Raw genomic sequence first — 20,678 nt, 5'->3', positions numbered from 1 at the left:
ATCGAATTCTTAACCCCTGTGTATCTGCACTTCTGCCCTGTCCCTCTGAGCCATGTATCTTCAAAATCCTTTACTAATTTATAGTAAGGTCTTCTACAAAGCGGCTTATTTCTCTGTTCTATCACTTGTCACTAGAGAAGCCCCCTGGTACTGCATGTCTGGCTAGGATTGTCTGGGAAACTGATATGGGAGAGACACTGTCTAACGAGACTTGGAGGTTCTGCTGTACACAGACTGGCCTGCTCTCCCCAAACAGCTCTGTATCACCAACATTAAATTCTTCCACTAAGTGTCTTACACCCACTTGAAAGTTTGGAAATTTGGTCTTCGGACAACCTCAATCTGTGCCAAGTGCAGGGCGCCAGAGGTGGATTTTCTGCATTTGGCCTTGTAGTGCAGCCCTGTTCAAGAATTTGGGGCTGTGTTCATCTCCGCAGTGTCTAACACGATTGACTGTGTGGTTTCTATGGATCCCGAGATTGCTGTTCTTGGCTGAGAGGTGTCTGTGTGTGGTGGGGGGTTGGGGGGCCTATTTCCTACACCACGCAAAGTTGTGCGGCTTGCCCTGCTTTTGGCCAAAAGACTGGTTGCATGCAGATGAGTAGGAGCAGAGCTCCTATATTCAAATCATGGCTGGAATTACTCATTCATCAGCGAAGGCAGTAAATACAATGGTGGTATACCATTGAAGAATATGTGACTACAGAGTGACATCCCCTCCCTGTCCCCGGTTTTAGAGCAACTATCCTAACCATGTCTGAACACCCAATGAAACAATCTCTGACTTTTGGGTAACGAATGTCCTTAATTGATGGACACCTGGCATGGTATCTAGGACGATCGCCTGCTTAAATAGGCTACACCTGGGTAACACCTATTTCTGATTAGCCAGAGACCTTTCATAAGTCCTCAAGAAAGCTGTAGACCCACTGGGCTCTTTAAAAACATTTAGACTAGTCCAGATGGAAAGGTACTAATACCCTTCAAAGGTACTAATACCCTTCAAGCATGATTGATGATAACTCCCTTGTTATCCCGTTTTTTAATTCAGTCAAGTTACCTGTAAATAATGAATTTGAATAGGAGTACCGAAGACCGTTTTAACGTATTCCTCCTTTTTTCTCTCTGGCCCAGGGAGACTTCTCAACCCACAATAACTAAAAACAAAACAAAAATCTTGCTCCCATGATAGGTGGTAGTGGCCCACTTGAACTCACATGAGTTCAAGTGTAGTAATGTCCAATGATGTAGCATTCCACAATTGTGGGTGAGGTCCTTGGAATTCCCAGTGGCATATCTGTCCTAAAGTTGTGTTTTTTCAGACGCGAAGAGCCCTGTTCTTCTTCAGTTGTGTGTGTAATAATTGATAGGGACGGTGGAAGAATGGGCCTTTGGGACCTCTTTCCCCTTCCTCGTGAGACTGGAGTCACTCATATACTGTAATAGCCAGCTTGAAATCTGTTGAACTCGCCCACACCTTTTAGCCCAGGGATATGTGGTCACCGCTGAGGTGCTATTTACTCTGCAACCAGGTTTGAGCAGTTTGTCTGTTGTGGTCTTCTCCTTTGTCTTAGAATCTGCCCTCTGTATTTCTCCTCGTCTCATTAGCGAAGACTGTATTTGGTCCCTTGACTTCAAAACTTCAATATGGAGATGTGTGTTTACTGATCGGCATATCTAATTCAATAAACACATTTTTCAATGACTCCTCTAATTTATGAATCGCTGCCTAATGGAATGAAACGGGCTCAGTCGAGCTGTAATGTACAATGTCTGTGCACTAGAATAGTTTCTTGTTTATTTTTGTTGATAAAATCAATAAACACATTTTTGTAATTGCAGTTGGTGACAGAGGTGGCTTTTTGCTGCTCACCAGAACATCAAGTGCCCTCTCTTTTGCTCTAGAAAGGTTCCCAAGTGGCAATCTTTCTTTCTTTCCAGGTACTATAGATCATGCTTTCTACAATGCAAATAGTTATCAACAGATTCAGTGGAGTTCAAACAGCAAAGGTTCTGGAAGTCCTATATTGGCCAACGACAGTAGGATGTTTGCCTCTTTCTTCTTGCTCAAGCTGGCCACAGAATGTGGTGTACCCCTCTCTGCTCTCCCAGAAGGACTGTAAAAAATTAAACCGCTTTTCTCAAGCGTGATGTCTCTTGTTCGTTAGGCCAGTGAACCTTCAGTATCTAAAACAGATAAAAATATAGTTTTCATTATGTTACCAACACTGTGTTCTGGTCCAGTTGAGGGAGGGGATGTGAGGATATGGAATGAATCTGCACCCTGGAAATATGCTAAATTGTTTTCTGATTTGAACATTGTGGTGACACTGAGATATCCCCAGGAAATTTGGCATTAATGTGGCTCTACAACTGGAAAAATGGAAAAGGTCTGGATATGGACTGGTGCATAGTAACTGAGAAGTCTGTATACAAATGTAGGGAATCACTCAAATAATTTGTGTGGAAACATTGGATGAGATACCTTGGCATGGCCAAGTGAGCAGGGAAAAACACCTGTTGAGTGTGATCTAGGGAATGTTTGCGTTTTTGGACAACATGAAGGCTGTACTGACACAGTATAATGTAGGGTTTGCTCTGATAGTGCCTGGATATGTGCCTGCATCAAGTTCAAAGGCATTAAGGGCCAGATGTAGGTAGCCTTTTGCGCCTCGCAAACGGCGAAAAACGCTGCTTGCGAGGCGCAAAAGGCCTTCCGCGATGCAGAGTCACATTTTGCAAGTCGGTACCGACTCGCAAAATGTGATTCCGACTCGCAAATAGGAAGGGGTGTTCCCTTCCTATTTGCGACCACATCGCGATGTAGAGTTGATTTGTGACCGCGAAAGCGGTTGCAAACCAACTCGCAGTTACCATCCACTTGAAGTGGATGGTAACTCATTCGCAAACGGGAAGGGATCCCCATGAGACCCCTTCCCCTTTGTGAATGCAAAAACAAATATTTTTTCAGAGGACAACTGCCTACTCTGAAAAAACCCGAAACTAAATGGTTTCGGTAATTTTTCTTTTTGCAGCTCGTTTTCCTTCAAGGAAAACGTGCTGCAAAAAGAAAAAAAAAACTGCTTTATTTAAAAGCAGTCACAGACATGATGGTCTGCTGTCTCCAGCAGGCCACCATCCCTGTGAGTGCCTAGACTCGCTATGGGGTCGCAAACTGCGACCCACCTTATAAATATTCATGAGGTGGGTCTTTGCGACCCCATAGCGAGTCGCAGAAGGTGTCTGAGACACCTTTCTGCTTCTCGGATTGCGAGTTGCAATTTGCGAGTCGCTATGACTCGCAAATTGCAAGTTGCAATTTGTAACTTAACTACATCTGGCCCTAAGTAACATAAGTTCCAATTGTTCCATTTTATGGATTTTCTTTATATTACATACTTGTAATGCAAAGCCAATGAGTTTGAAACAAAAATTAGGAGGTGCTTATTTTAAAATATAGTAGTGAATGTGCTTGAAAAATATAAATTTGATGTGACTGTACCCAGAAAATGTTCTATTGAAAACAGAGTGATAGTGAAGCAGGGACTAACTAGAGGCATTGAGTCTGTGTACTCTTTTTAAAGTAACAAGGGCAAGGAATGTCATTTTACATAAACTCCTCTTCCCTCAAGTATTTCAGTGCCCTTAAAGGTAAACCATTTTTTCTTGCCCTATTGTGGTTCCTGCTTGGTTTTCACTTAAATAATTGCCTTCAGCAAAATTATTTTTATTCCAAGCTTGTCATCAATTGGACTAAAGATGAAGACTCATTGATGTAATTTTCATTGGGACATTAAGATGTGTTATAAGGCACCCAACACTGCTACAGAAGTTATAATTGTGCATTGCTAGTAGGTTTTTCCAGGGTGACATTTGGAGAAATACTAACACTTGGACTTCACTTTGCACTGTCATAACGTCCAGTGGTCTGCTTTTTGTTGCTAAGAGGTCTCTCACAAGAACTGTAAAATGTTGCTGGGGAAGTATTTCAAAGATATCATTTTTGCAGAGCATAGTGTTCGTTCAAAGCGTCTTTCTCTTGTAACAGTGTTACTGATGGATACTTTGCTTTCTCCGTTGATTCGGAACACCTGGAGGCGCGTCCGAGAACCAGAGAGCACTCTATAGGGGCACTATCTATACACAAGGCTGATGTTGCATTAGAGAGGCGCACAGCACCATTGTGACCTCACAGCACACAGCTGCTGTTCTCAGACATTGTGAGAGGGAATTTGAAGGATAGAGAATCTGTAGAGGGATTACAGTATGCCTCAGAACCGATGTTACCCTATTCTTGTAATTTTCCTCTGTTTCAGTTTTGGTTTCAGTGCAGTCAGCTGTCAGTTAATGTGTCAGCAAGAGCTGGCGGCCGCGAGGCCCTGGCGCGCGCTCTGTTGCCCGGTTATCACGGGGGACTTTGTGCGTGAGGTTAGCCCCCAGCACTTCCGCACAGTAACCCTCGGTGAGGTTTTCTGCATTTAAGGCTTTAAAAATTCAGATAGCAGGTTAGATTCGTGGTAATAGCAGCAGCATCAGTGACGGTATTATTAGTATTCCAGTGATTTGCTATGGCATGCAAGGATGTGGCATTACGGTCTGACCTGCGGAACCAGGTTCGAGTCCCTCGGATCAACATTCTGTGACCCTGGGCATATCAATTAATCCCGCCGTGCCTAATAAACGAATGAGACCTTGTGTACCCTAACTGGTGATGACGTAAAGCACGCGAATGCCATTGGACAGAGTTCGCGCTGTATATGAACAAGCGACGCGGCTACAAGCAATGGGGCGGAAGGAGAATTGGGATGCGCTGGCCGGTGAGAAGAAAGGAAATGAGTGACAATGAAGCCAACCAATGGTAAGTAGTATGTGGGCTCCAAGTCCTCTTAAGTTAACAATAGATCTTAGCAAGCAACAGCACCTCCCCTGTCTCGGGGGAGATCTTTATAGAATGCTAAAAGCAAGCAGAGTAAGACGGGCTTCCAAATAATGGGTGATTTATTTGATGGAGACCCTTTTGTTATCTTTGCAGAGGCTACGATCCAGTTTGAAGTTCAAGAGGGTAAATTACAGGTTGCCCCAAATGTCTTGTCTTTCATGGGAAGGATTACCCGGGAGACTACCTAACTCTACATTGTATGAACTTCACTCATTGTCAAAAGGGTGAGTGATCCCAACACTAGGAAGAGCGGTGTGTGGATCACCTTCAGGCTGCACTTCAGTGAGAACTAAACAGGGGAGGGATGTTGGAGAACTGACACCTGACAGATTGGCACACCATGCACATCTATAGCGAGGGCAGTGACCAGCAACATATGATTCCAGTAGTATTATATGCACTTAAACAGATTTTATTTTACTTCTCTAATCATGCATAGCCTTCATGTCCTGTACAGATGAATGCCCTAGACACTAAGCTGGAGGTTCAGACTTTATCCATATGATCTGAACGTGTCCAGTTGTGAAAGAATTTTGGAAATGTACAACAGTGGGAGGTTTGATTGTGCACCCACAAGGGTAAGTTATATTACAGTTAAGTGTCTCCTTCATTTCTATTTGCAGAGAGAGGTATTACTAGCCAGCTGAGGAGATATGCAGGCTTGGGGTGAACAATGGATTAATGGAAGATTTGCATGACTGGGGAGAAATGAGTGATACAGTGGATTATCTCACATAGTTGATGACTCCTTCGTAGTTGTAGGTCTTTCAAAGACGCCCCCTGCCCTCTTCTCAATCCTATTTGGGTGTTACTTAATGACGTAAGATTTATTGATGCAGCTGACTTACATCATAGACTTAAATGTATTAGTATGATAATATTGTACTTGATCTGGAAATTAAGAATGCCTCTGTCTTACATGTGATTGTATTCATTTCTTTGTTATAAAGTAATAACAAATGTAAAAAAAAAAAAAGAAAAAACAAGAGCCAGTGAATGCCACAAATGATTACTAAATGATTGTGTATCAAAAGGGCATGAACTTTGGTTGGAAAAGGGTAGAAAGAGCCATAGACCTGTGTGTCGGCTTATCTTGAAAAACTACCAGGAGAATTTGTGAGGCACCAAGTGATCAACTTGCCAACCAGCCACCGCTGAGAGTTAAAAGTGGTTGAGGAGCAGCAGCTGACTTTTGTTGTCTTTCTCATAACATTTACCCCATAAGATGCTAGAATGGATTAATAGCCATGCAGGGAAAATCCTCATTAGTGACTATTAAGAAGAATGTTGTAGTTTAAGCATATTCACTGATCCCTCCCTCTGAGACAGGATCACCTTCAGAACTGTAGGTTTGGCTTGCTAGGGCATTTTCAACGTGGTCATGCTCAACACGGCCGAAACTTGGAAGGTAGGTGACCTGGGGATAGAAAACGCAGGAAGATGTCATGGATCAACAGTTGATAGAACATTACTTTAACAATGATACTTTTACCATAAATGAACCATTATGCTACACATGGATTTTGATAAAATAAAGGGAAAGGCATCACTGTGTGTTTTGACGGAGTGAATCATTTTAAATATTAGACCAGGTAATCTAAATAACGTGTAATTGGACCAAATTTATTCTCACTGGCCTAATTACACGTTATTTACAGCAACTATACTAATGAACGCACATTGTTTGCTACAGTACAAATATGAATTTCCAGTTTAAATACCATAGTAGAGCAAACTTAATGCAAGAAAAAATATTGTTTCTTGCTTCTAACTTTGTAGATTACTAGTACCTCAACATGAAAATAACCCCTTGTAGTCACACACATTGTTCAATGTGATTTTCCTACTTCACAAATTAAACTCCTAGCATGCTGGTTTTGTTTAAAAACGTTTTTTGGAAAGAAAAAACGTGAAAAATGTAATTCCATAAACTATTTATGCAGCTACACAGTGCGTAAAATGCTGTTATGATTTTGGAGTTCAAGGACGAGCTTTGCCTCTCGGAGTGATGGTCCCTACCCACAGTCAATAATGGTAATAAGTAGCACAATACAGTCCGCACAGCTGCATATATCCTACTCAGTAAATGGTTGGATGCTTTTATTGCACAAATTGCAGTTGTAAACCCATATTTTGTGATCATAATGACTGCTCCCAAACCTTTCTGCAGATCTTTACTATTGTCGTGATTGCTAGGATTATGCAGCATATATCACCAGACTAAGCAAAAAGTTTACCTAAATTACAGTGCAAAAATGCAAAGTATGCAGAACTTTCGCTGGTAGCATTTATTAATTTGTTTGAGCTGGAAACAACATCATAAATCCACTGGCCTTCAGGGCTGATATGCAATTAATGCTGTGGCCACAGAATCACATAAATCCACTGACATTCAGTGTTGTCCATTAAGAAAGGTAAACAAAACAAACTTTATAATTCCAATCAGTGCCTGTTATTAGCAGCACTTTGAAAAAACAGCTTTTGAGTGCTAGCTCGAAATATATAAAATAATACAATATAAAAGATATATGAGTAACTTTTCTAATGTAGTCTTAAATTGCCATCTTGCGTTTATAGTGACATTTGCAGCACTCCATTTTATTCATACTTTCCAATGGGTAAGTAACAGCAGATTTGTTTCGGCTACAACCAGCTTTAACCTAGATTGTAAAAATGCATCTCCTTAAAAGGGTTCATTTGTGCTCCTTTTTTTTCTTAAACATGTTGTCTTTTACAATCTTTTAAATAAAAAAGGATTTTGCTTCTTATTTTTTTAATGTCCAGTTTTTTACCATTATTAAATTTAACAATCATTTTAAATTATCTTGTTTACAATGTGAGGGATTACACCCTGTCATGTTTATGCAATAATTGTTACAGTTTCTTCTAGTCTTATGAGGGTGCAGTTCAACTGGATCTTAGCAATTCTTTTATCTTTTGATTCTACAGCTGTTGATATTCTTACTTTGATTAAAAGATATGTTTCTTTATTTGTCTATTCATTTTAACAACCAATAATCCATTTTATGACATTTATGATGAAGTTATTTCTGATGCTATGTCTTTACCTATGGAATAGTTTCGTGTTAGTACCTTCCTCACCATCTGTTGGTCACACTGGCAGCCCAGGACATTTCCTGCCACTCCCTCCAACTGCTGATTGTTTGGGTTTTTCACATTTTTTACCTCAATGTGAAGTAACTTTGTTTTAAAAATCTACATGTAGCACAGTGTTATAGATTGTGTCCAAAAGGATATTCTTTTCTCACTACTAATAGTCCTTTGGGTTCAGTTTTTCTAATTTTTTATCTCCTCTGTCATCTTTTTAATGAACTTTATTCCATGATAGCATACCTCTTTCATGCCCCAATTGTGATATGCCTTAACATACTGGGCAACTAGGTAAATGTTTTTAAGTGCTCTTAGATGCTGTTTTTTCTGGCACAAGCATTTCAAAATGTAGGTTACATACTATGGTTCACGTGATGTACTCAGCAATTGTCATCTTTCTGCCATGTCTTGTAACGTATATTTCTTTTTTTGCTTACAAGTTTTGCGTATCCAAAACATGTTTCCAAAATCCATCTGGCTTTTATGTTAACCAATTTTATCCTTCCTATTTTCTTTTTTCGAAGTGACTTTTTATTATCATATCAGCCAATAGAAGCTAACCTTCTGCATAGACCTATAAAGTATGTCCACTGATTGTTTTCAAATGCTCATAAAACTGTAGGACCTTCCAGGTTTCCATAGTATTTTTCTCGCGTCTTTTTATTTTGTATTGTATAAGAAACCGAATAGTTGGTGGTTGCCTTTCGTCCCTTTGTCTGCAGCCTTTATTCGTTTATACTCTGCTTTATCTTCTCTTTTGTTGTGCCTTTGTGAGGGCATCATTCAGCACTTGTTCTAGATAACATCTGCTATGAATGCTAGTCATTAGCATTCATTCAGGTTCTGCAACAAAGTCTTCCCTTGGGTGCCGTTGAGACATGCTCTTCATAGTTATGGATATGGAACACTCCACTTGAGACCTCAGGAGTGACCCCTGTGCACATGAAGAATTCTATTACACGCTGCTTATTTTCTGTAAACTCAGGTGTAGAGTTCTGTCCATCGCACATTCTACTATTTTTAAAATGCTGATCTGGTAGTTTTATATGTAAACTTCATATTGTTATTTATTCTGCTTAACTTTTGATATGAAGCCTTCCGATTCCAGATATCAACCTTCCCAGATCAAAAAAGCCATCCACATATCTTGTTCATTATGTGTCATGACTCATCATTTCTGTGTTCTTTTCTGCCCCAGACAACTCCTGCGTACCACCACCCCAGAAACAGATGTGCTTAGGTGGGAGCAAAGCAATTTTTGCCAACTAAAGTTGGCAACTCATGGATTGAATTAATGAAGAGAAGATCACCACAATGTGGTTTGGTAGTGGCACTTTATACTAGCTTGTATTTATTTTTCTGCTTGCACTAATGACCTGTACGTATCAAGCAGAACTTCTGATTGGAACTGACAGTTGCTATGGCCTGGGAAAATAATACGCTGTTTTTAATAAGATGTATGTATTTAAACAATGTTGAGTAAATTAATAAGCTGTGGGCTTCCAGTGCCCTTTTGCTTGACAATCCTGGTTTCATTTGCCAACTAACAGCTGATTATAATTTCATAAGATGCAAGGGAGCATGCTAGTAGCCTGACAATAGGATGAGATATCACGCGCTCACTCTAGCTGCACTCCATTTTGGGAGTGAGAGAGTTTTTGCTGTTGGGACATCTGCAAAAGAATGAACAGAACCACCAAACAGTGATAAAAATTCTGCCCACTGTATGACTTTTATTAGTCATAGGGCCAGGACCAGTTCAGACGATTGTCTGCGAGTGACTTAGGCGCTGCTCATAGTTGTGTACGCAGATGGTCCTTTGCGGTTTGTTTTCTGTCCTCAGCTCGGTTCCGATCGCCAACACCTTGCCACCTTCATGTTGCATCTTATTCTATGATACTTTAAAAGCAGTACTGTAAACAAACTACAACCTAGCTCAATAAACTGGAATTAGTGAATTTCAGTGTTTTTGAGTTTAAAATTTTACGTTTTAACTGACATTTTGACCTAACTAGAACCTATATATGTAAAACAGAAAAGGTAGGATGCAACTTGAATGAGCAGTTAAACTCCATGTACCTGTGCCAATATTTGTGATGTGAGAACTTATTGTGTTTGCAGTCTGTTAGTTATGTTTTGATTTGTTTTATTCTTCTTTCATAGCAGATTTTGGTGAGTATAAAATGCTGAAAAGATGGAGATAGGGTAATTATGTTGTCTGGTTTTCTATAGTGCTAACCACCATTATTATGGCACTGTAGCGGTTTCTTAATTAGGGAACGCTTTCCTGGGAAATTGTGGGATTTTTTTTTTTTATTGTGTACTGTTACCTACGATGTATAGAATGCGAAAGCGTTTTGTTTGGGGATTTGTTTTTATAATGTGAAAAGAAAATATTTAATGGTAATAGAATACAGGCCAGCCAAAAGTTTTTGGAACATTTTATCATATTAAGATGATAGTTTTCCCCCAGTTGTACGGTTAAAGTCCTATTTTGTATTCCTTGAAACAAGCATTACATTTCAAATCGGTTTCCAGTTTATCCTCGCAGAACTCCGTTTTCATAATGTGTTTTCTTCTTTTTTAGATTTTGATGATTTTAAATGTATCCCATATGGAAATGACAACAGTGGCTCTGCTGTAAGCAGCCTTGCCAGCTATGACTGGTCAGAGAAAGAGGATGAGAGTCAAGGCAGGAAGCTGCCTTTCTTCTTCCTCAGCTCAGAGAGAGGCTCCTCTCCCTCCACCGCCATTCTACAAAAGAAGCAGACCTCCTTTGGAAGCTCAGAGAGTATCACCATGACCACCATTTCCAAAGTGACCACCTTCTCGAATGAGAATGAGTCTTTCAAGGAGGTTAATTTTCCAAGTAATCAAGACTCTGTCCTGACATTGGAGCAAATAGGTAATTTTGATGAATTTGGAGACTTCACAACGCCTGGGCTGCAGGATGTTCAAGGACCCAATCGTAGCCAGGATCCTGCGTGTTCCAGCTTGGCCACCAGTGGCATCCCTTCTGAGGAACAAAAGGAATCCACAGACGATTTCGGTGAATTCCAAAGGGAGAAGCCTAAAATAAGCAAATTTGACTTTTTATTGGCCCATGCCCAAGGCAAGGTAAAATCGAGTGAGGAAATGATCAAGAGCGAACTCGCAACATTTGACCTCTGTGTTCAAGGTGAGAATATTGAGAACATCCCAGTAGATCACTGCTCAAACACGCCTTCACTTTCTTAAATTTGTAATATATTTAAACATTACTGTGTATTTGTAGTCTTCAAACATTTAGTGATCTAAAACAACAATGCTGCACATTTCACTTCATCCCCTGGTGGTTTCAAACATAAACCTACCTTTAGTGAATATCTCCGCATAGTTAATGGAAAGTGAAACCAAGAGTAAACAGTTACTTACTCTGCTAACAGACGGAGTGGACAATTACTTACTCTGATAACTTTATTATTTTTTGTTGTATTTTGTGTTTCACCAAATATTTCTATACTTCAGAAGATCCTTGACACAGAAAACGATGAACTGTTTTTCAATAGTGCATGTATCATGTGATATACCCTACTGCCATGCAAATAATCTTTTGTGAACTATACTTAGGGTCTCATAAACGGAGTTTAAGCCTAGGGGACAAAGAGATTGGACGTTCTTCTCCTTCACCATCTTTGGATCAACCATTCAGAGATCGATCAAATACTCTCAGTGAGAAACCAACACTTCCGGTTATCAGGGACAAATACAAGGACCTCACCGGAGAAGTAGAGGTAAGAAAATTACCAAAGCAGTGTGAACTCAAATGGAGATAATAGGACAGATTCGTTTACAGTGTCACTCTCAATTTTGATAATTGTAACTCTGCTACTGAGTGCATATCTTGGCAACTTGAGCATCAACAGGCTTAAAACGAAACTGATTTCTGTATGGGTTTTTAGATATCTCATGCAACTGACTATTGCAAAATCCTCAGTTAAAACAGTTTATATGCAATTTTTCTGTATATTTTAGAAGAATTATAAGCATTTTAAATTAACACATTTTGCGAGACTATGCCACAGAAAATGTGTGGCCTTGGAAGAAAATTAGGGATAAATAAGCAATTGCCTTACCTGTACACATCTCAATATTCACTGAGGTTGGACTGGCAGGTTTTTCAGTGGAATGTGGTGAGATGGGTGGATGACACCACACAGGGAGGAAAAATGCATACCAAGGAAGAAGAAAAATATTTTGGCATCTCTGAAATCTAAATATTTCTCCTTTTTAAATTATATAGTTCAGCTGATTTATAGCTGTGGGCTTTTGGTTTCCTTGCAAGTAGGATGGGGTCTGTATATTTGGCTCATTCTTAATTTAAGAGGAAATTCACATAATATTCTCATTCATCTAGTATGAGTACATAATTTTGCAGCCTGGAGAAACAAAAATCTCTGTATTCATTCTTAGGTCGAGCGTAAGCGTTCGACCTCATGTATACTTTTATTATACTTTTTATGGCTTAAAGCTATTTATTTTGTTAGTTGCAGTGCCCCTTAAAAATTCTTGCTCCGCTAGTGGTCAGTTCTGCCTTTTTCTCCCACCTTTTTCTGTTTCAGAGCAGTGACTACTGTATTATTCCACTTTGGTTTCTTTATCTGTTGCTGGGATGGACTTTTTTGTTATTTCTTTGTTGCTGCCTTTTCACTGTGGGTGTTTTAGGCTGGTAGCTGTCTGTTTTATTGCAGCATTCCATTCCTCCCACCTCCTCCCATGTCGCTGACGTTTGTTTTGGCTTTATTTCACTGCTGTCCTCGTTTACATCTGGGTCCTAAAATAATCTTATTTTACAAAGGAAACACACGGTCATTTAGCTAATTGCTCAGGAAAGCCACAATATATCCTTTCTGGTAGAATGTAGCTACACCTAAAAGCAATGATGTGAAACTTTCTTTGCCTCACAGGATCTCCCTCTCCAGGGTCACTCCCTGCCAGCACTCAGGACATCGTGCACAGGGCATTGCTTCTCTCCGTTATTGGGGCCATAAATCTTCTCAGGCTGCTCTGCTATTGTGAAATTCCTTAGAGCTCTGTTGAAATGCAAGGCAAGAGCTCTTGTAAGACTTTTCATTCTGTTAAAATAAAATACATTTCTAGCCTTATTTTCCAATTTCTGTACAGACGTTTTTGACATCAGTAGCAGCCAGTGACCACCAAAACATGGCAGGAAAAGATGAAATTGTGAGACAGGGTTAACCAGTTTATGTGGCAAGAAAAGTCCAGTTCTGAATCTACAATGCCAATGGCTCTAACTCAAGAAAATGCAAGAGCGATTACATTGTAAATGCTTGTTTATGCATTGCCGTCTGTCATAGTGAGTTTATCGTTGAGTGTAACAGTGTTATGTCACTAAAACCTTGTTTAAGCTATTTACAACCTCAAATCTGCATGTTCCATTATGTTCTAAACTACAAGGACATTCTCTCCCTATCTAACTCATTTCATATATTTATTCTTAAGGATCGTTAGTCAGGTTGGCAGATTCGCAATGTGTGAATGGTTAACCAGGAGCCAGAACAAAGCAGTGAGCCACCAGAGAGAAGGTTAAATTAATCACTTTTGAAATGTCATAGTTTGAGGTGCTTGCCAGGCAAATGTAGTGAAAAGGCTCAAACCGAAGACTATGACGAGCGATAAGCCAGTGGTAGAGAGGATTCCTCGTTACAGTACTGTTTTCGTTACAATTACCTAGATGGACTGTGGTAAAGCCCCCCAAAAGGCATTTAAACTTTACTGCTATTTATAATGTGCTATGGTGCAACGTGTAAACAAACTGAATTTCTCTTTCTAGGAGAGTGAACGATATGGGTATGAATGGCAAAGATGTTTGGAAAGTGCCCTCCAGGTAAGTAGCAGAGTTGGTTGTTAAAATTCCATTGCTTAACTCTGTCACAAACTTTTTCAAATAATGCCTTTTCTCAATTTCCCAAAATGTTTGCTTTCCACGGTGTTAAGGTACAAAATAACTTTAAAACATGTTTTACTGCCCGGAATCCTCAATGGTTCCCAGTAAAAGGTCCCATCATACACAAATACCAACTCGTATAATGCTCTGCATTTCGGAATCCAACCTTTTTAACATGAGGTTTAGAGAAACACAATTTTCAGAAAAGTTTTTTTTTCTCGATGCAGTCCTAGAAAGCTGCACTAAAATTCGATTCTCTTGTTGCTGTCTTTTGACCCTGGCATGTGAAATACCATTTATAAAATTCTAAAAACCTTGATCATTTATTATCTTTTAGAAGGGCAAAGTCATTTAATTTACAAAAGAATTAAGATAAAGATAAAATTACATTCTTTGTCACCCTGCCATTTCCACAAAATATCCCTATTGAATTATTTGGAATACTTTTTTTTTTTTTTTTAGTTTATGACCATGCACTATGCATTTTCACTCTGGGAGAAAAATCTGTAGGTATAGCCAGAGGTTAATACCCTTTGTTCTATTAATGTGGACTTTGAAAATTCTTTGGAAATTCTAAAGGTCTTTTCGCCAGGACCAGAAGGCGGCATTTGGGGAAAAAAGGCAATTGTAGAATTTTTTAGTCATTTGAAAACTAAATTAAACCTTAAGAATAATTATAAATGAATAAATCATGAATATATTATCAGATCACCTTTTCACTCTGGAGCAGATAGGTTTCCAAACAAATAAAGTATTGCAGGAATAGCACATTTCACTTAAAAATTTATGTTGAGCCTGACAGTAGCTGCATATATCATTATTCATTTTTTATTGCTAATTCCTTAACATAATATTCTTGGTTCCATAGAAATAAGTTCCGATGAGAGGGTTAGCATAAGGCGTGCTGCTCCTGAGATTTCAACCAATTCGTTCTCCAGTTTGTCGTTATCATCTCACTTAAATTATGAGCATATATGTCCTTGGTCGATTGTGAACTAAAATGATTTCTCATTAGAAGTGGTGTGGTTTGCACCACTCTGTTCTCTCTCTGTGAGTCAAAATAATTTTTAGATCTGTGCTCTGTAAATTGTAATATGCGTATTAGTTATATTTCCAAGCTGTTCTCAGTTGCTTTGCAACGCTGTTTTTCATCATGTACAGTTAATTAGCAATTTTAAAGAGCAAGACCGAGGCTGAAACAAACTGGTACAGGAGCTGAAACCCACTTCTTCAAATTAATAAATGCACATTTGACCCAGATTAACCAGACCAAGTTTTGCAGTATTTTTAGAGAAAACTGCAGATAAGTGTCTTGGTTTTGGCATTGTTTTAGTTGAGTAATGGTTGGGAAAATGTAGATGCCTTCTGTACTACCTCCTTGTCCAAGCCTTCATTCTGTATGGTCTAGCACTTTATATGTGTCTCATTATGCTCTTGATGCAGACCATCAAATTAATTTAGATCAATTGGGATACATTTCTGGCTTTTTTGAGAGCTGTTGTGATACCTTTCATTTAGATTATTGACTTCCCTAACAGTCGGTGCTTGATGATTCTTCATTCACTGTCCAACGTCTTTGGCCTCCTCTGATTGTGGAATCTGGTGGTAGTAGTTATTAGGAGAGCCCGTGTGTGCTTTTTATGCTGTCCAGTCGTGGTACTGGTCAAGGTTGTCTTTAAACTACCAGAAGTTGAAAAAATACAATTATACAAATTTAGGTGTTAGAGTAGAATGAAAAAAGACTGAGTTGTACTCTTGCAGGCTTGTTATGGGGTTGATCACATTGTGTGTCCGATGTACAGATTGATCACAAGATAAAAACTCATACAGCCCAGTTGGCTACAGAGGTGGTTAGCAGAAGCAAAAGAGTGGTGCCTATGATTTGTTTTCTTTATTATTTGAAATAGATGGGGACCTACCTCTAAAGAGCTTTTTGAAGGAACACTATGTGATAGGGACTTCTAGCTGCAGATTACTTACCTTTGAATGTCCCACGTGCCGGACTAGATCCAGAAACTTTTATGTGAGCAGTACCTCTGAGTGCTATCGGGTGGCTTTGTTCGGTTTTGCATGGTTGTGTTGTTGGCACTGGGAGTGGTGTCACGGTCACCTATATAGGCATCACCCAGGCGTGCCAATGTCAGTTGTTCTCTTTCTGCATCAGTTATCACTGATCCGGTGAAGCCCCTCTGTCTCTTTTTGACAGGCTTTTTTCAACATTTTGTCGAATATTTCTCCAGTGTGTCGAGAATGTCATCTAGAAAGGTAGGGTTTAAACCGTGTGGCCCCTGTCACACCGTGCCTTTTTGGTTACGGACCCCACCTTGTGTGCTTGTGGTGTTTTGAACGAGACCACGACTCAGTCGTGCTTGGACTGCTGGGCCATGGTGCTGAAAGCTTTGATGGAACAGTCCTTAAAACTGCTGGAGGCCAGGCAGTGGACGCCGGTAAGCGCGATTCCAGGAAGATCTCGGTTCTGATCAAGAAGAAGATTGTGCGACTGCTCCAGGAGGCCCAAGGCCTCTTCATCAGAAGCTTTGATGGAATAGTCCTTAAAACTACTGAAGGCCAGGCAGTGGAGGCCGCTTAGCGCGACTCCAGCGAGATCTCGGTTTTGATCAAGAATAAGATTGCGTGACTGCCCCAGGAGGCCCAAATCCTCTTCATCACACTCAAAGTCCTCTGGACACTTGGGGAAGAGGCACAAGAAGTTGTCTAAACTAACTTCAACTTCACTTTGTCCGTCCACTGTCTCGACGAGTGGGCAACATTAGCATTTCAGGTATGGTTCTGTGGAGCCGTTGCCAGGTCCCACTCCGCACCTCCTTTTGTTTCTGGGAGCTGGAATGACCCCCGCTCAAATAAAAGATTTTTATGAGGCCATGTGATGCACATTTGAGCAGGCCGACCCCACCAGAATACCTTTGGGCCCTGAAGAGTCGGAGGAGGCCCCATCTGGTTCGGCGCTGATGACTTCAGCCTTGGCTCCGATGGGATCTCATGGATCCGGATCTGGATCAGTGCCGGTCATGCCTACGCAAACTTTTCCGGCGCTGATCCCGACACCAGTGCTCCTGGTGCCCACCGGTGGCGCCAGCCCCATTCTCATACCTGACAACTTGGAGTCGGAACAGCATCGATCAGCGCGGATTCCAGCCCTGACAGGGCTCAGAGGCTCTAAGTCATTGTCTGAGCATTTTGTAAAGCAGGTAGGCATGGAGGAAGAGTTGGAGGGGGTAACTGGACTCTTTAGAGGACCAGTTACACACCCCTGGTGAGAATGTGGACTTGTATGAGGAGCTAGGAGATGCCAGTGGACCGGACACCTCTCCAGAGACTGGCTTGCTCGCTCCACCCACCACGGCTATGGAGGATGGAAGAATTTTATGCAATGATGGTGAAACTGGCAGCTGAGATCTTTGACATCAAACTTCCCTCAGTGGCAGTCAAGACTAAACTCTTGACTGTAGTGCGTCACTCTGGGACTTCCTCATCCAAACCCCTATTGCCCTGTAATGAAGCACTGACTGATGTCCTACTGGAAACTTGGTCCAAGCCTATCACAAGGGCTCTTGTTAATAGGACAACTGCCCACCACCATCGCCCTGCCATGGGTGATCCCAGTTTCCTCAGCCAACTCCCCACCTGTTAGAGTTTGGTAGTCCAAGCCTCAACATCCCATGGAGCGTTACCTGCTGCTCCCCCGGATAGGGAATCCAAGAGGCTGGACATACTTAGGAAGTTGTTTCTTCCGCCAACCTGGCATTGCGGTCAGTGAACACTGCATGCCTTTTGGCCCGTTATTCCCATGCCCTATGGAATACGGTTGTGCGAGTGCTGCCACAGGTCCTGGAGGCGGTCTGGGCCACAATCTCCCAAGCAGTGAAAAATGAGAGGTATGCAGCAAAGTTCATCATTAGGTGTGGTTTGGATATGACTGACTCGCTGGGCAGAGTATTTTCACCCACGGTGGCCTTATGGCCCCATGCCTCGCTGAGAACATCTGGCTTTTAGGGTGATGCCCAGGCCAACCTCATGGACATGCCCTTCAATGAGACTCATCTCTTCGGAGAAAAGGCCGACTATGTGCTGTAGCACTTCAAGGACTCACTGGCTACGACTAAGTCCTTGGGCTTCTCAGTGGCATCTTGCCCCTAGTCTGCCTTCCGCCCCTTTCGTGGCTACGGAAGGGGCCGTGCCACCGCGCCAGCCCCATGCCAGCTGGGGAGGCTTCTCCACCCGAACCTTTCAACTCTGTGCCTCCTTACATGGAGATTAAGTGGCGACAGTTGATAGCTTTTGACTATCCTCCCAAAGTCTGTAACGTTATCTTGTCAGCCAAGCATTCCTCCACAAAAATGGTATACCCCTGCCAATTGCAAAGATTTGTAAAATATTAGACAGAAAAGTTAATATACCCTCTTACTAATATTCTTCTCTTCATTTGTATCCTTGCCCAGCAGGCCTCTGCTCTCAGCACTCTTAAGGGTTATCTCTCTATTCTGTCCGCCTTCCTGCGGCTGCCTGGCCAGCCCTCTTTATTTAAGCCCCCTGTTGTAAATAGGTTTCTCCAAGGGCTTGTACATTTGTTTCCCCCTTCATTATGCCTCAGTGGGACCTGAACCTGGTTCTCACTTATCTTAAACGTGCTTCTTTCGAACCACTACACAATTTTCCCCTATGGCTGCTTACCATCAAGACAGTCTTCTTAGTGGCAAAAACATCTGCCTGGAGGGTAAGTGAGCTGCAGGCTTTATAATCCAACCATCTGTATCTTACTGTCTTCCCTGACAAAGTGGTGCTCCGCACCTGTGCCTCTTTCCACCTGAAAGTGGTGGCCCAATTCCATTTGGGACAGTCTGTCACCCTGCCCACCTTTTACGCTCCTCCGCATCCCTCTAAAGAAGAGGAATGACTCCAAAGTCTGGACCCAGAAAGAGCATTGCCATTCTACCTAGACCGCAGGAAAGACGACCAACTCCTTATGGGCTATTTAGGAGCTTAAAAAGGTTGGGCAATACGGAAACTAACCTTTTGTGCTGGGTCGTTCTCTGTATCAAGAACTGCTATGCCCTGGCTATAAAGCAGCCGCCTGAGGGCTTGAAGACCTATTCCACCAGAGGAAAAGCTGCAACCACGGTGTTAGCTCATGTAGTTCCAGTCATGGACAACTGTCGGGCAGCAGCGTGGGCATCCCTGCACACGTTTGCTAATCATTACTGCCTTAACAGGCAGGACCTCAGAGATAGGCATTTTGCCCGTTCGGTCCTGCAGGACTTATTAGTCTAGGTAAATTTGTCCAAAGCCCACCACCCTGAGGGTATGGCTTGGGTATCTGTTCCAAGGTACAGAATGTGCAGCTAGAAGTCTCTGTCAGATGAACAAGTTACTTACCTTCGGTAACTCATAATTTCGAGACAGTAGCTAGCTGCAGATTCCTTACAGAGTCACCCATTCCTCCCTGCTCTGTGGACAGATTTCTAGGGCTAGGGGTACTCCCCTTTCAGGGCCCTAGTTTGGATACATACTTGTCAGTTCACTTCATGGCTTTGCGCTCCTGGTGTGGAAAATCGTGAAAAGTAACTGATGTCTGCACGCCTGTATAGGTGATCGCGACGTCACTTCTGAAGCCAATGACACCAACAATGCAGAGCCGAACCGAATGAAGCTACGCAACGGCGGACAGGGTTACTGCTCAAGCAAAAGTTTCTGGATTCAGTCTGATGCCTGAGAAATTCAAAGGTAAGCTAGATATTATCTCTACCAGATAATGCATTGCCAACGGTAAGTAACCTGTTCATTATGATTGCAGCAACTTTTCACACATGAGCTACTTGCACAAAAGAGAATGGCATGTGGAGTCCATTTGATTACAAAATCAACAAATGTGATAAGACAGGGAATGGGAAAAAGTCATTGGCATAAGACTAGACAGAATACATATAGATTTATTGTACTTTACTGCACCCACTTAAACATCGAGAATATATATAGTTATAATCTGTTTGACAGAGATAAAAAGTGTTTTGACCAGAATCACACATTTTCTTTTTGTCACAAATGGGATTATAGAATTAGACGTGAGGTCTGTGAGGTCTCCAGGTTAGCAAATTAACCACAAGATAGATCACAGCTCATCTCATATCATTGCATCTATTCCGTTTTCATTGCTTTATTGATTGGGTGCTACACTATAAGAAGGGACTGTTACAAAATATGAGTGGGGAACTGTAGTCCTTTTGCACCAAAATATTGGCTCACTGAGTTTAAAGACTTATTGCTGGCATATACAGTTACCTGCAGGTTGTGACATTGAATGACATTGAATTCTGGCAAGGCCGGCTAAGACTTCCAGGTCTGTAAATAAAATACCACAAAATTAGTAACTCCTGTTACTTAAGGCATTTAGAAACAGCAGAAATGACAAGATTGTTATTCCTTTTACACAGACCCCAAAGGGCAAGGGTAACAATAAGCACACCAAAGGTAGCCAGGTAAGAAATTAAGAAAGTGAGAGGGAGAAGGGTGAGGCAGCAAACATTTAAAAAAAGTTATACAATTTCTGCATTAAAAATGCTTCTGCCAGTCAATTTCTTCCAACCATATGCTATTCAGGTCGATCCCTGACCATGTGTTGAATCAATAAAAAGTTTATTATAGATTAAGTAAAATTTCACAATA

General features: G+C 41.3%; 1 protein-coding gene across 9 annotated transcripts in view; it reads left to right on the top strand.

The window, feature by feature from the left end:
* Positions 1 to 20,678, top strand: part of SYNRG (synergin gamma) — a 361,082-nt gene that overhangs the window by 302,729 nt on the left and 37,675 nt on the right. For all 9 annotated transcript variants that reach the window (XM_069226579.1, XM_069226585.1, XM_069226584.1 and 6 more), the window contains 3 exons: positions 10,638 to 11,228; positions 11,660 to 11,823; positions 13,884 to 13,937. In XM_069226579.1, the coding sequence (XP_069082680.1) occupies positions 10,638 to 11,228; positions 11,660 to 11,823; positions 13,884 to 13,937 (809 nt within the window). The remainder of the gene's footprint in view (positions 1 to 10,637; positions 11,229 to 11,659; positions 11,824 to 13,883; positions 13,938 to 20,678) is intronic.

Source organism: Pleurodeles waltl, chromosome 3_2 (assembly GCF_031143425.1).
Source record: "Pleurodeles waltl isolate 20211129_DDA chromosome 3_2, aPleWal1.hap1.20221129, whole genome shotgun sequence".
In the NCBI taxonomy this organism is placed as follows: Eukaryota; Metazoa; Chordata; class Amphibia; order Caudata; family Salamandridae; genus Pleurodeles; species Pleurodeles waltl.
This window is presented reverse-complemented; position numbering and strand designations above follow the sequence as displayed.